At 37.7% G+C, this 16,201-nt stretch overlaps 1 protein-coding gene across 4 annotated transcripts in view; it reads left to right on the plus strand.

Annotated features, from left to right (window-relative positions):
- Vmn2r16 (vomeronasal 2, receptor 16) overlaps positions 1-15,605 on the plus strand; it is a 34,101-nt gene extending 18,496 nt beyond the window's left edge. The window contains exons 4-6 of one of the 4 annotated variants that reach the window (XM_030254643.1): positions 11,828-12,067; positions 13,398-13,521; positions 14,701-15,605. In XM_030254643.1, coding sequence (XP_030110503.1) covers positions 11,828-12,067; positions 13,398-13,521; positions 14,701-15,605 — 1,269 coding nt within the window. Of the gene's footprint in view, positions 1-11,827; positions 12,068-13,397; positions 13,522-14,697 lie in introns of all 4 variants that reach the window. The other 3 variants (NM_001104627.1, XM_030254644.1, XM_030254646.1) reach the window with 3 other exon arrangements.
- The last annotated feature ends 596 nt before the right edge of the window (positions 15,606-16,201 follow it).

Genomic DNA, 16,201 nt, shown 5'->3' on the forward strand with positions numbered 1-16,201 from the left:
AGAAACCAACAGATTGATTTCCAGAGTGTGTTGTACCAATGGATAAGTGTTCCTCTTTCTCCATATCCTCACCAGCATGTGCTGTCACCTGAGTTTTCATTCTTAGTCATTGATGTTCTCTAAGTTGTTTTGATTTGCATTGCCCTGATGACTAAGACTTTGAACATTTCTTTAAGTGCTTTTGGCCATTCAAGAATCCTCTGTTGCAAACCCTCTGCTTAGCTCTATGCCCCATTTTTTAATTGGGTCATTTGGTTTTTTGGAGGTTAGTTTCTTGAGTTCTTCATATAGTTTGGATATTAGCCCTCTATTGAACGTGGGATTGGTGAATATTTTCTTCCCAATCTATAAGTTGCCAATTTGTCCTATTGACTGTGACATTTGCTTACAGAAACCTTTTAGTTACATAAGGTCCCATTTATCAAATCTTGATCTTAGAGCCTGAGTCATTGGAATTCTGATTAAGAAATTTCACCCTGTGCCAATAAGTTAGGGGCTCTTTCCCACGTTCTCATCTATTAGATTCTGTGTATATAGTTTTATGTTCAGGTCCTTGATCTAACTGACCTTGAGCTTTGTGCAAATTGATAAATATGTATCTATTTTCATTTTTCTACATATGGACAGCCAATTAGACCAGCACCATTTGTTGAAGATGCTCTCCTTTTTCCATTGTATACTTTTGTTTGTTTTTTTTTTTTGTCATAAGTCTGTGAGTTTTTTTTTTTTGTCTGGGTGTTCAATTCTGTTCCAATGATCAACCAGTCTATCTCTGTGCCAATAGCATGTAGGTTTTGTCACAATTGCTCTGTAGGAGAGCTTGAAGTCAGGGATGGTGATTCCTCCAGAAGTTTGATTAATCTAGAGAACTGTTTTCGCTATGCTGAGATTTTTGTTTTTCCATATGAAACGGAAAATTGCTCTTTCCTAGTATTGTGTTGGAATTTTGATGAAGCTTGCTTTAAATCTGTAGATTGCTTTTGGTAGTATGGCCATTTTTACTATGTTTTTAAAATATTTTATTAGGTATTCTCCTCATTTACATTTCCAATGCTATCCCAAAAATCCCCCATACCCTCTACCCCACTGCCCTACGAACCCACTCCCACTTTTTGGCCCTAGCGTTCCCCGGTACTGGGGCATATAAAGTTTCAAGTCCAATGGACCTCTCTTTCCATTGATGGCCGACTAGGCCATCTTTTGATACATATGTAGCTAGAGTCAAGAGCTCCTGGGTGCTGACTAGTTCATAATGTTGTTCCACCTGTAGGGTTGCAGATCCCTTTAGCTCCTTGGGTACTTTCTCGAGCTGCTCCATTGGGGGCCCAGTGATCCATCCAATAGCTGACTGTGAGTATCCACTTCTGTGTTTGCTAAGCCTTGACATAGTCTCACAAGTGACAGCTATATCTGGGTCCTTTCAGCAAAATCTTGTTAGTGTATGCAATGGTGTCAGCGTTTGGAAGCTGATTATGTGATGGATCCCTGGATATGGCAGTCTCTAGATGGTCCATCCTTTCGTCACAGCTCCAAATTTTGTCTCGGTAACTCTTTCCATGGGTGTTTTCTTCCCAAATCTAAGAAGGGGCAAAGTGTCCACACTTTGGTCTTCATTCTTCTTGAGTTTCATGTGTTTAGCAAATTGTATCTTATATCTTGGGTATCATAAGTTTCTGGGCTAATATCCACTTAACAGTGAGTATATATTATGTGAGTTCCTTTGTGATTGGGTTACCTCACTCAGGATGATGCCCTCCAGGTCCATCCATTTGCCTAGGAATTTCATAAATTCATTCTTTTTAATTGCTGAGTAGTACTCCATTGTGTAAATGTACCACATTTTCTGTATCCATTCCTCTGTTGAGGGGCATCTGGGTTCTTTCTAGCTTCTGGCTGTTATAAATAAGAATGCTATAAACATAATGGAGCATGTGCCCTTCTTAACAGTTGGAACATTTTCTAGATATATGCCCAGGAGAGGTATTGCAGGATCCTCTGGTAGTACTTTGTCCAATTTTCTGAGGAAACTCCAGACTGATTTCCAGAATGGTTGTGTAAGCTTGCAATCCCACCAACAATGGAGGAGTGTTCCTCCTTCTCCACATTCTTGCCAGCATCTGTTGTCACCTGAATTTTTTATCTTAGCCATTCTGACTGGTATGAGGTGGAATCTCAGGTTTGTTTTGATTTTCATTTCCCTGATGATTAAGGATGTTGACCATTTTTTCAGGTGCTTCTCTGCCACTTGGTATTCCTCAGGTGAGAATTCTTTGTTCAGCTCTGAGCCCCATTTTTTAATGGGGTTATTTGATTTTCTGGAGCCCACCTTCTTGAGTTCTTTATATATATTGGATATTAGTCCCTTATCTGATTTGGGATAGGTAAAGATCCTTTCCCAGTCTGTTGGTGGTCTTTTTGTCTTATTGATGGAGTCTTTTGGCTTGCAGAAGCTTCACGACTTTATGAGGTCCCATTTATCGATTCTCGATCTTACAGCACAAACCATTGCTCTTCTATTCAGGAATTTTTCCCCTGTACCCATACCTTCCAGGCTTTTCCCTACTTTCTCCACTATAAGTTTCAGTGTCTCTGGTTTTATGTGGAGTTCATTAATCCACTTAGATTTGACCTTAGTACAAGGAAATAGGAATGAATCAATTTACATTCTTCTACATGATAACCACCAGTTGTGCCAGTACCATTTGTTGAAAATGCTGTCTTTTTTCCACTGGATGGTTTTAGCTCCCTTGTCAAAGATCAAGTGACCATAGGTGTGTGGGTTCATCTCTGGGTCTTCAATTCTGTTCCATTGGTCTACTTGGTTGTTGCTATACCAGTACCATGCAGTTTTTATCACAATTGCTCTGTAGTACAGCTTTAGGTCAGGCATGGTGATTCCAACAAAGATTCTTTTATCCTTGAGAAGAGTTTTTGCTATCCTAGGTTTTTTGTTATTCCAGATTAATCTGGCAATTGCCGTTTCTAATTCATTGAAGAATTGAGTTGGAATTTTGATGGGGATTGCATTGAATCTGTAGATTGCTTTTGGCAAGATAGCCATTTTTACTATATTGATCCTGCCAATCCATGAGCATGGGAGATCTTTCCATCTTCTGAGATCTTCTTTAATTTCTTTCTTCAGAGTCTTGAAGTTCTTATCATACAGATCTTTCACTTCCTTAGTTAGAGTAATACCAAGGTATTTTATTTTATTGGTGACTATTGAGAAGGGTGTTGTTCCCTAATTTCTTTCTCATCCTGTTCATCCTTTGTGTAGAGAAATGCCATTGACTTGTTTGAGTTAATTTTATATCCTGCTATGGCACCGAAGCTGTTTATCAGGCTTAGGAGTTCTCTGGTGGAATTTGTAGGGTCACTTATATATACTATCATATCATCTGCAAACAGTGATATTTTGACTTCTTCCTTTCCAATTTGTATCCCCTTGATCTCCTTTTGTTGTCTAATTGCTCTGGCTAGGACTTCAAGTACAATGTTGAATAGGTAGGGAGAGAGTAGACAGCCTTGTCTAGTCCCTGATTTTAGTGGGATTGCTTCCAGCTTCTCACCATTTACTTTGATGTTGGCTACTGGTTTGCTGTAGATTGCTTTTATCATGTTTAGGTATGGGCCTTGAATTCCTGATCTTTCCAAGAGTTTTATCATGAATGGGTGTTGGATTTTTGTCAAATGCTTTCTCCACATCTAACGAGATGATCATGTGGTTTTTGTCTTTGAGTTTGTTTATATACTGGATTACATTGATGGATTTCCGTATATTGAACCATCCCTACATATCTGGGATGATACCTACTTGGTCAGGATGGATGATTGTTTTGATATGTTCTTGGATTCGGTTAGCAAGAATTTTATTGAGGATTTTTGCATCGATATTCATAAGGGAAATTGGTCTGAAGTTCTCTATCTTTATTGGGTCTTTTTGTGGTTTATGTATCAGAGTAATTGTGTCTTCATAGAATGAGTTGGGAAGAGTACCTTCTACTTCTATTTTGTGGAATAGTTTGAGAAGAACTGGGATTAGATCTTCTTTGAAGGTCTGATAGAACCCTGCACTAAACCCATCTGGTCCTGGGCTTTTTATGGTTGGAGACTATTAATGACTGCTTCTATTTCTTTAGGGGATATAGGACTGTTTAGATCATTAACCTGATTTGATTTAACTTTGGTACCTGGAATCTGTCAAGAAACTTGTTCATTTCATCCAGGTTCTCCAGTTTTGTTGAGTATAGCCTTTTGTAGAAGGATCTGATGGTGTTTTGGATTTCTTCATGATCTACTGTTATGCCTCCCTTTTCATATCTGATTTTGTTAATTAGGATGTTGTCCCTGTGCCCTCTAGTGAGTCTGGCTAAGGGTTTATCTATCTTGTTGATTTTCTCAAAGAACCAGCTCATCACGTTGTTGATTCTTTGAATAGATCTTCTTGTTTCCACTTGGATGATTTTGCCCCTAGTTTGATTATTTCCTGCTGTCTACTCCTCCTGGGTTAATTTACTTCCTTTTGTTCTAGAGCTTTTAGGTGTGTTGTCAAGCTGCTAATGTGTGCTCTCTCTAGTTTCTTTTTGGAGGCACTCAGAGCTATGAGTTTTCCTCTTAGAAATGCTTTCTTTGTGCCCCATAAGTTTGGTTATGTTGTGGCTTCATTTTCATTAAACTCCAAAAAGTCCTTAATTTCTTTCTTTATTCCTTCCTTGACCAAGGTATCATTGAGAAGAATGTTGTTCAGTTTCCATGTGAATGTTGCCTTTCTATTATTTATTTTGTTATTGAAGATCAGCCTTAGTCCATGGTGATCTGATAGGATGCATGGGACAATTTCAATATTTTGTATATGTTGAGGCTTGTTTTGTGACCAATTATGTGGTCAATTTTGGAGAAGGTACCATGCGGTGCTGAGAAGAAGGTATATCCTTTTTTTTTTAGGATAAAATGTTCTGTAGATGTCTGTTAGATTCATTTGTTTCCAGCCTTTCATTCTGAGGTAGTGTTTATCTTTTTCTCTGAGTTGGGTTTCCTGTAAGCAGCAAAATGTTGGGTCCTGTTTGTGTAGCCAGTCTGTTAGTACATGTCTTTTTATTGCAGAGTTGAGTCCATTGATATTAAGAGATATTAAGGAAAAGTAATTGTTGCTTCCTAATATTTTTGTTGTTACAGTTGGCATTTTGTTCTTGTGGCTGGATTCTTTTAGGTTTGTTGAGGGATTACCTTCTTGCTTTTTCTAGGATGTGGTTTCTGTCCTTTTATTGGTTGTTTTTTTTTTTTTTTTCTGTTATTATCCTTTGAAGGACTGGATTCATGGAAAGATAATGTGTGAATTTGGTTTTGTCATGGAATACTTTGGTTTATCCATATATGGTAATTGAGAGTTTGGCTGGGTATAGTAGCCTGGGCTGGCATTTGTGTTCTCTTAGTGTCTGTATAACATCTGTCCAGGATCTTCTGGCTTTCATAGTCTCTGGTGAATAATCTGGTGTAATTCTGATAGGCTTGCCTTTATATGTTACTTGACCTTTTTCCCTTACTGCTTTTAATATTCTGTCTTTATTTAGTGCATTTGTTGTTCTGATTATTATGTGTCAGGAGGAATTTCTTTTCTGATCCAGTCTATTTAAAGTTCTGCAGGCTTCTTGTATGTTCATGGGCATTTCTTTCTTTAGGTTTTGGAAGTTTTCTTCTATAATTTTGTTGAAGATATTTGCCGGTCCTTTGAGTTGAAAATCTTCATTCTCATCTACTCCTATTATCTGTAGGTTTGGTCTTCTCATTGTGTCCTGGATTTCCTGGATTTTTTGAGTTAGGATCTTTTTGCATTTTCCATTTTCTTTGATTGTTGTGCCGATGTTCTCTATGGAATCTTCTGCACCTGAGATTCTCTCTTCCATCTCTTGTAGTCTGTTGCTGATGCTTGCATCTATGGTTCCAGATTTCTTTCCTAGGGTTTCTATCTTCATCATTGCCTCACTTTGGGTTTTCTTTATTGTGTCTACTTTCCTTTTTAGGTCTTAGATGGTTTTATTCAGTTCCATCACCTGTTTGGTTGTGTTTTCCTGCAATTGTTTAAGGGATTTTTGTGCTTCCTCTTTAATGTCTTCTACCTGTTTAGCAGTGTTCTCCTGTATTTCTTTAAGTGAGTTATTAAAGTCCTTCTTGATGTCCTCTACCAACATCATGAGATATGCTTCTAAATCTGGGTCTAGCTTTTTAGATGTGTTGGGGTGCCCTGGACTGGGTAAAGTGGGAGTGCTGGGTTCTGATGATGGTGAGTGGTCTTGGTTTCTGTTAGTAAAATTCTTTCGTTTACCTTTAGCCATCTGGTAATCTCTGGAGTTAGTTGTTACAGTTGTCTCTGTTTAGAGATTGTTCGTCTGGTGATTCTGTTACCCTCTATCAGCAGACCTGGGAGACTAGCTCTCTCCTCTGAGTTTCAGTGGTCAGAGCACTCTCTGCAGGCAAGCTTTCCTCTTACAGGAAGGTGCACAGATATCTGGCGTTTGGACCTCCCTCCTGGTCGAAGATGATGGCCCAAAACAGAACCTTTCCCAGAAGCTGTTGCTTTGGCCTGTCACAGAAGCTGTTAGCTTCTGTAGTCCACACTCTCACCTGTGCAGACTACTTTCGGCAGAGTCTCAGAACCAAGATGTCTTCCACTGATGCTGAGGCAAAGCCCTCCAGGGCTGGGCGGACACCTGTCCTCTAGCCGAGAAGGTGGCCGATGTCTGGAGCCCGAAAAGGGCGCTGCCTCAGCTCTGTGCCTCCCGCCTTTCCCAGAAGCTGTTAGCTTCTGTAGTGCACACTCTCACCTGTGCATACTACTCTCAGAGGAGTCCCATTTTTACTATGTTAATCCTACTATTCCATGAGCATGAGAGATCTTTTGATTTTCTGAGTTCTTCTTTGATTTCTTTCCTGAGAGACTTGAAGTTCTTGTCATACAGAGTGGCTAGAGTTGCACTAAGATATGTTATATTATTTGTGAGTATTGTGAAGGTTGGTATTTTCCTATTTTCTTTCTCAGCCTATCATTTGTATAAAGGAAGGCTACCGATGTCTTTTAGTTAATTGCATACCATCCACTTTGCTGATGGGGAAGTACTTTTTAGAATTTTTAGTGTAACTTATGTTTACCATCAGATCCTCTGCAAATAGTGGTTCCTTGACTTCTTTTTTAATTTGTATCCCCTTGTTCTCCTTTTGTTGCCCTATACTCTAGCTAGAATGTTCAGAACTATATTGAATAGATATGGAGATTGTGGCCATCCCTGTCTTGTCCCTGATTTTAGTTGGGTTTGCTTCAAGTATATGTCCTTTTAATTTTATATTGGCTGTTGGTTTGGTGTATATTGCTTTTATTGTGTTTAGGTATGGGCCTTGAATTCCTGATCTCTTCCATACTTTTAACATGAAGGGGCATTGTGTTTTGTGAAATGCTTTTAGAGCACCTAGTAAGATGATCATGTTATTTTTTTCTTTGAGTTCATTTATATAGCATACTATGTTAATACATTTTCATATATTGAACAATCCCTGGATCCTTGGGATGAAGCTTAGTTGATTTTGGCGCATGACATTTTTGATGTGTTCTTGGATTCCTTTTGCTAGAATGTTATTGAGTATTTTTGCATCAATATGCATACACAAAATTGGCCTGAAGTTCTCTTTCTTTGTTGGGTCTTTGTGTAGTTTAGGTATAAGAATAACTGTGGCTTCATAGAATGAATTCCATAGTGTTCTTTCTGTTTCTATTTTATAAAGTAGCTTGAGGAATGTTTGTATTAGCACTCCTTTGAGGGCCTAGTAGAATTCTGCACCAAGGCCATCTGGTATGGTATTGTTTTTGGTTGGGAGGTTTTTATTGAGAGATTCTATTTCCTTAGATGTAATGTAACTGACTAGATTGTTTATCTGCTCTCGATTTATCTTTGGTACATGGTATCTGTCTAGATAACCACTCATTTATCTAGATTTTCCAGTTATGTTGAATAAAGGCTTTTGCAGTAAGATCCGATGATTTTTTAATTTCCTCAGTTTCTGGTCTTATGTCTCCCTTTTCATTTCTGATTTTGTTAATTTGGACACTCTGTGTCCTTTAGTTAGTTTACCTAATGGTTTATCTACCTTATTGATTTTCTCAAAGAACCAGCTTTTGGTTTTGTTAATTGTGTTTTTACTTCTCTCTGATTCTAATTGGTTGATTACTACCCTGAGTTTGATTTTTTTTCCTGTCTTGTCCTCTTGTGTCTGTTTGCTTTTTTTGTTCTAGGGCTTTTAGGTGTACTGTTAAGATACTAGTATAGGTTCTCTCCAAATTCTTTATGAGGGCACTTAGTGCTATGAATTTTTCTCTTAGCACTGCTTTCATTTTTTCCCATACTTTTGGGTATGTTGTATCTTCTAGAAAGTCTTTAATCTCTTTATTTCTTCCCTGAACAAGTTATCATTTAGTAGAGTAGAGAGTTGTTCAGTTTCCATGAATATATGGGCTCTCTGTTATTTTTCTTGTTATTGAAGTCTAGCTTTAGTGTGTGGTGATTTGATAGGGTGCATGGGATTATTCCAATTTTCATGTATTTGTTGAGATTTATTTCATGTCAGATTATATGGTCAATTTTGGAGAATGTTCCATGAGGTACTGAGGAGAAGGTATATTCTTTTGTTTTACAGTGAAATGTTTTGTATATACCTTGTTAAATCCATCTGGTTCATAATTTCTATTAGTTTCACTGTGTCTATGTTTAATTTCTGTTTCAGTGACATGTGCATTGGGAAGAGTGGAGTGTTGGTCTCTCCCTATTATTATGTGAGGTTCAAGGTGTGTTTTGTGTGTTAACAATGTTTCTTTTATAAATGGAATGCCTTTGCATTTAGGGCTTAGGTATTCAGAATTGAAACTTCCTGTCGGTGGATTTTTCCTTTAGTGAATATGAAGTGTCCTTCCCATCTCATTTGATGACTTTTTGTTGGAAGCCTATTTTATTGGACATTAAAATGGCAACTCCCAGTTTTTTGGGGGTTCAGGTGGTGGCCACCATTTGCTTGGAAATTTTTTCCAGCCTTTTACTCTGAGGTAATGTTAGTCTTTGTCATTGAGGTATGTTTCTTGTATGCAGTAAAGTGCTGGAAGTTGCTTGCATATTACGTGGCTGCATATCCAGTCTTTCAGTTTCTGTCTTTTCATTGGGTCATTGAGTCCATTAATGGATGAGAGATATTCAAGTCATATGATTGTTAGTTCCTGTTATGTTTGTTATTAGAAGTGGTATTATTTGTGTGTGTGATTCTTTCCTTCTGGGTTTGTTGTGAGATGCTTAGCCTGATAGTCTATGTCTATTTATTGGGAAATTGAGTCCCTTGATATTAAGAGATATTAAGGACCAGTGATTGTTGCTTCCTTTATTTTTGTTGTTAGAGGTGGAATTTTGATTTGTGGCTATCTTCTTCTAGATTTGTTTAAAGAATATTACTTTCTTGCTTTTTCTTAGGTGTTGTTTCCCCTTTGTGTTAGAGTTTTCTATCTATTATCCTTTGTAGGGCTGGATTTATGAATTGATATTGTTTAAATTTGGTTTTGTGTTGGAATATCTTGGTTTTTCCATCTATAGCAATTGCAAGTTTTGCTGGGTAGGAAGCCTGGACTGGCATTTATATTCTCTTAGGATCTGTATCATATGTCCAGGATATTCTGGCTTTTAGAATCTCTGTTGAAAAGTCTGGTGTAATTCTGATAGGTTTGCCTTTATATGTTACTTGGCCTTTTTCCCTTACAATTTTTAATATTATTATTTTTTTTGTTCTATGCATTTGATGTTTTGATTATGTGACCTGAGGATTTTCTTCTCTGGTCCAATCCATTTGGTGTCATGTAAGCTTCTTGTACATTTATGGCAATCTCTTTGTTTAGGTTGGGGATGTTATCTTCTATGAGTTTGTTGAGGATGTTTTCATCCTCTGGGAATCCTTCCTGCTGGGAATCTTTGCTCTTTTCTATTCCTATTATCCTTAGGTTTGGTCTTTTCAGTGGATCCTGGATTTTGTTGATGTTTTCGGTTAGTTTTTATTATTATTATTATTTAACATTTTCTCCCTCCCTCCCTCCCTCCCTCCCTCCCTCCCTTCCTTCCTTCCTTCCTTCCTTCCTTTACTCCTCCTCCTCCTCCTTCTTCTCTCTTTCTCTCTCTCTGTCTCTCTCTCTGTCTCTCTCTCTGTCTCTCTCTCTCTGTCTCTCTCTCTCTCTCTCTCTCTCTCTCTCTCTGTGTGTGTGTGTATTTATTCCTACTCCAGATTTTATTCCCCTCCTGGTCCACCCTCAGACTGTTCCATTTTCTTTGACCATTGTGTCAATATCTTCTATAGTATCTTCTATGCCGGATATTTGATATTCTATCTCTTGTATTCTGTTGGTGATGCTTACATCTGTAGCTCCTGACTTCTTTCATAGTTTTCCATATCCAGGATTGCCTCCCTTTGTGATTTCTTTATTGTTTCTACTTCCATTTTTATGTCTTGGACAACTTTGTTCTATTCCTTTACCTGTTTGATTGTGTTTTCTTGTATTTCTTTAAGGAATTTATTTGTTTCCTGTTTAAGGGCTTCTATCTGTTTACCTATGTTTTCTTGTATTTCTTTAAGAGAGGTATTTATATCCTCCTTACAGGTTGATATTATCCTCATGAGATGGGATTGTAAATCTGTATCATGCTTTTCAGGTGTTTTGGGTGATGCACGGCTTACTGTGGTGGGAGACCTGGGTTCTGATGGTGCCAAAGTATATTGGTGTCTGTTGCTCATAATTTTGTGCTTGCCTCTTGCCATCTGTTTATCTCTGGTGTTAACTGATCTAGATGCCTCTGTCTGCAGCCTGCCTCTTTTGTCCTTGGCCTGTATCAAATCTCCTGTGAGATCTGTGGCCCTGGCTACAGCAGACTTCCTGGAAGGCCTGCAGACTGTGCGGTATTGAGAGGAGGCAGAGACGCAGATATGCCCAGGTGGAGGTGCTGACTAGAAGTGAGATGGCTTTTGAATGGAGGCAGGGTTTCCAGGTCCTCTGGGCATCTTGTGGATCTCAGCTGCTGTGGTTATTGGGCAGGTGCCTTTCCTGTTGCTGTGTTTGCAGCAGATCTCCTGGGAGTGTAGTGTTTAGAGGGGTGTTCATGCTGATCTGCCTGGGCAGAGGTGCAGCCCAGAAGTGCGGGTCTCAACATTTTACCAGTGGGTTCAATATTCAAAATAGGAACCAAGAGTTTTATCACAAAAGTCTTAAGTGATAACTAGACTAGAATAATTTTCTGAAGAACAAGTTCCTCAAGAATTGATACATGTGCTGTGATTGCTATTCATTTAAGGTAACAGTTATTTTAAAAAACATAAATGATGAAGACTACACATTTTATGAAGTTGATGTTTGTTTCATATCTGTATACTGTTTGTACATGAATGACCCAACATCACTCTCTGTTTTTGCAACTTTCAGCTTTTCAAATTTCCCACTCATTCTTACATACATGGTTCCATATTTAGAAATTATTTTTGATAAACATGTACATACACACATGCACAAGAACACACATATAACCCCCCTCCATGATACTTGTTATTTGGTAAGAATTTTCTATCACATTTTATTATAAAACAATAATATGAAGTATAAGAATTTTTAATTAACCATGAGACATACTGCATTTTACTACATGGGATAACTTTAATATATCTGTCTTTCCTGGAAGCCATTAAAGAATTAGGGGGAATTTTCAATTTGGTATTCACTTTATTGCTATGCATATGTAGTTATCTAATGAAGCATCTCATTTAGGTGGCTTCCTTGCTGAAGACCAGAGTATTTACTAACCCTGTTGGAGAACTGGTGAACATGAAGCATAGAGAAAACCAGTGTGCAGATTATGACATTTTCAACATTTGGAATTTTCCACAAGGCCTTGGATTAAAAGTGAAAATAGGAAGCTATTTTCCTTGTTTCCCACAGAGCCAACAACTTTGTATATCTGAAAACATGGAGTGGGCTACAGGAGGAGCTTTGGTGGGTATACCACAAGTTACATTCTTTTTAGTATAATTAAAGTTTAAAATATGATAGAGACTGCCATACCTGGGGATCCACCCCATAATCAGCCTCCAAACACTGACACCATTTCATATACCAGCAAGATTTTGCTGAAAGGACCCAGATATAGCTGTCTCTTGTGAGGCTATGCCGTGGCCTGGCAAACACGGAAGTGGATGCTCACAGTCAGCTATTGGATGGAACACAGGGCCCCCATTGGAGGAACTAGAGAAAGTACCCAAGGAGGTAAAGGGGTCTGTAACCCTATAGGTGGAACAACAATATGAACTAACCAGTACCCCCAGAGGTCTTGACTCTAGCTGCATATATATCAGAAGATGGCCTAGTCAGACATCATTGGAAAGAGAGGCCCCTTGGTCTTGCAAACTTTATATATGGGGAATGCCAGGGCCAAGAAGTGGGAGTGGGTGGGTAGGGGAGTGGGGGGGGGGTCTGGGGGACTTTTGGGATAGCATTTGAAATGTAAATGAAGAAAATACCTAATTAAAAAAATAAATAAAAATTAAAATATGAGGCATGAAGTGATAGCTCTGTGGTTAAGACCAATTGCTGCTCTTACAAAAGGCCCATCCTCATTAACCAGCATCAAAATTTGATAACTCACAACTTTCTATAAAACTAGATGATAGGAATCAAAGGCCTCTTTGAATTCCATGTTCAGTTGAATTCACATGCCTATTCAATCCACAGTACAGAAACACATTTAACACACACACAATTTTGCAACTATATATTAACCATAAAATTTTGTGATTACCTGTGAACATACTTTTAGCCTAATGAAGTAAAGCTCATAATGATTAATAGAAATATTTCTCCACATTCAAGGTTTTCATTTAAACTTAGAATAATTTTATTAATTCTATGAGAGTCTTGTGTAGCATTACCTTGTTTATATTCATCAAACAACTCTTTCGACCCCCCCTTACTTTTTTCAACATGCAACTCAGTATCCTTTTTCTTTTATTTATGAACCATGTGAGAGAAACTGATTAAACATGAATACTTTTTTAATGTAATCAGTTTAGGAAGAAATTTTTCTAAATATCTATAACACAAATATTACCCATATAATAATACCTGATTGGGTTAATATTGAGTGACTGTCAGGGCATTGCAATCTTATATAAAATAATAAAGTGCCCCAAATTGATAAGAGATGCCTGTTAGCAGAGGAATATGTTTAGCCATATCTGTTAATGACATATACATATATATGTACAACATATATACCATATGTATAATTACCCATATATGTTTATTCATATGTATATACATATGTATGTGTATATTGCCTCAGGTTCCCACCTCCATGTGTAGTGTGACATGTGCTGCTGGGTTCAGGAAAATTCATCAGAAACATACAGCCGACTGCTGCTTTGATTGTGTCCTGTGCCCAGAAAATGAGGTTTCCAATGAAACAGGTACATGTTTGCATACAGAAAAAAAAGCTGAATTAAAATATTTTCTTTTTCCAAACTAGAATTGTGAAATGGCCTATATGAAAACTGAAAACCTAAAATCTCTGTGTTTCAGAATTTAATCATTTGAATAGTATCAGAATTTTACAACCCTGCCAATAACCTGCAATATCTTCTATAAACAACACATTTCTCTCATAATATGATGGTTTCTGATCTTATATTTTTGCAGAAAAAGTTTATGTGGACAAACACCTGTAACCATTTTTAAAAACAAAATTTTAGGCATAGTCTGTACATATGTTTCATCTTCATTATTTTTTTTAAAAAGCAACTTGACTACATGACCAGTCCATAGTCTTTCCTTTCCATCTTCAAACTGGATCCTGACAGAGATCAGAAACTTAGGGACACAGTTATTCTTTAATGAAATACATTTTAAGATCTCAGATGGCTCAAAGGATGAAGCATTTGTGGGCAAAGAATTAGAACAAGAGTGAAGATGTCATGTCAAGAATGCACCCAGCAATGTGATATCTCTTATCAGCAATCACAGCTGAGATAAAGAAAGAAGGGATGAATGTGAATATCCATATTCTTCATGCCATGCAGTTTGAAATGTGTAGCTGGGAAAAAAGAGATCTTACCACAGTGAGGGGGACCTGCCTAGGTCTATGAAGCATGCAGCTTCAATAATGGGAATATTGGCTTATGCAAACAGTATTTACATGATGAATTTAATGTTCTTGTGACTATGTGAAAGTACCAACAAAGGGCACAACTCTCATAGGTAACAAAGTACATAATGCATTTTATCAGCTGGTATTGAGAGATATGTTCCCACAATGAGCAGATATGAAAGCAGTGAGTTTAAGGTTGAGAAACTAACTAATCTGAGATGATGCATTTTGTTATTCACAATGCACTGAAAAACTATTTTTATTTATTTTTTGTTTAATAAATACGTATTTTTCCTCCTTCATTTTCCATGTTGGCATTTTGTACATTACAAAGCATAGGTTAATATAGAGCAGCCTTAAGTCAGAGGTCCCTACTGCAACAAGGAATGGAATAGGTGCTTAACACCAAAATATTTTTTGAGGTATACTCTGAGTAATACAAATACACAATTAGTAAGAACTTAATTATGATATCTAATGAGGGTTTGTTGTTTATGAGCAGATATGGAGCAGTGTGTGAGGTGTCCAGATGATAAATATGCCAACTTAGAGAAAACCCACTGCCTCCAAAGAGCTGTGTCATTTCTGGCTTATGAAGATCCACTGGGGATGGCTCTAGGCTCCATGACAATGTGCTTCTCTGCCCTCACAGTTCTAGTACTAGTCACTTTTGTGAAGTACAAAGATACTCCAATTGTGAAGGCCAATAACCGAATTCTCAGCTACATCCTGCTCATCTCTCTCATCTTGTGCTTTCTCTGCTCATTGTTCTTCATTGGACAGCCCAACCATGCTACCTGCATCCTGCAGCAGACCACATTTGGAGTATTTTTCACAGTAGCCATTTCTACAGTGTTGGCCAAAACAATAACTGTGGTCATGGCTTTCAAGCTCACTACTCCAGGAAGAAGGATGAGAGGGATGCTGGCATCAGGGACACCTAACTTGGTCATTCCTATTTGTAGCCTAGTCCAACTTGTTCTCTGTGGAATCTGGTTAGTAACATCTCCTCCCTTTATTGACAGAGATACACAATCTGAACATGGAAAGACCATCATTATTTGCAACAAAGGCTCAGTCATTGCCTTCCATTTTGTTCTGGGATACTTGGGTTCCTTGGCTCTGGGGAGCTTCACTGTGGCTTTCTTGGCTAGGAACCTTCCTGACAGATTCAATGAAGCCAAGTTCCTAACATTCAGCATGCTGGTATTCTGCAGTGTCTGGATCACCTTCCTCCCTGTCTACCACAGCACCAGGGGAACAGTCATGGTGGTTGTGGAGGTTTTCTCCATCTTGGCTTCTAGTGCAGGCTTGCTAGGGTGTATCTTTGTCCCAAAGTGTTTTGTTATTTTAGTTAGACCAGATTCAAACTTTCTGCAGAAATACAAGGATAAATTGTTTTACTGAAACTTCAATAGTTTAAAAATGTTAGATGAAACTCAACATATTTTTTCCTGTCTTAACAAAAGTACTACTAAAAGATACAAAATTTTTAGTAATGTAGAAATTTATACTTACACTGCATTGCAGCACTGACAATTAGAATACCAATAACTAAGTTTTGATGGAAAGTAGTTTCAATCTTGAGTACAAAAATTTGAACGTATAAAGAACAGGGACTCTCAATTGAGGAATGGCTAACATCATTTTGACCTGTAGTTATGTGTGTAAGCCATGTTCTTAATTAATGATTAATATTAGATGATTCTCCTTCTTGTGGACAATGCCACCTCTATGCAAGTTGTTCTTGGAGTTATAAGAAAGGGGAATGTAAACATGGACAGGAAGCCAGTAACCAGCATTATTCCATGTGCTTTGAGTGCCTGCATTCTGTAAGTAAACAAACACTTTTATCACATGTTCTTTTTGACCATGGTGTTTTACCACAGAAACAGAAACTAATATATCACCAAAATGGTAAGTTGCCTCCATTGGGATTTGATATACCATAAATTACAGATGCAACAAAAGGCACTGATTTGAAAAGAGAAACGAGAGTGAAT

Source organism: Mus musculus, chromosome 5 (assembly GCF_000001635.26).
Source record: "Mus musculus strain C57BL/6J chromosome 5, GRCm38.p6 C57BL/6J".
NCBI classification, from domain to species: Eukaryota; Metazoa; Chordata; class Mammalia; order Rodentia; family Muridae; genus Mus; species Mus musculus.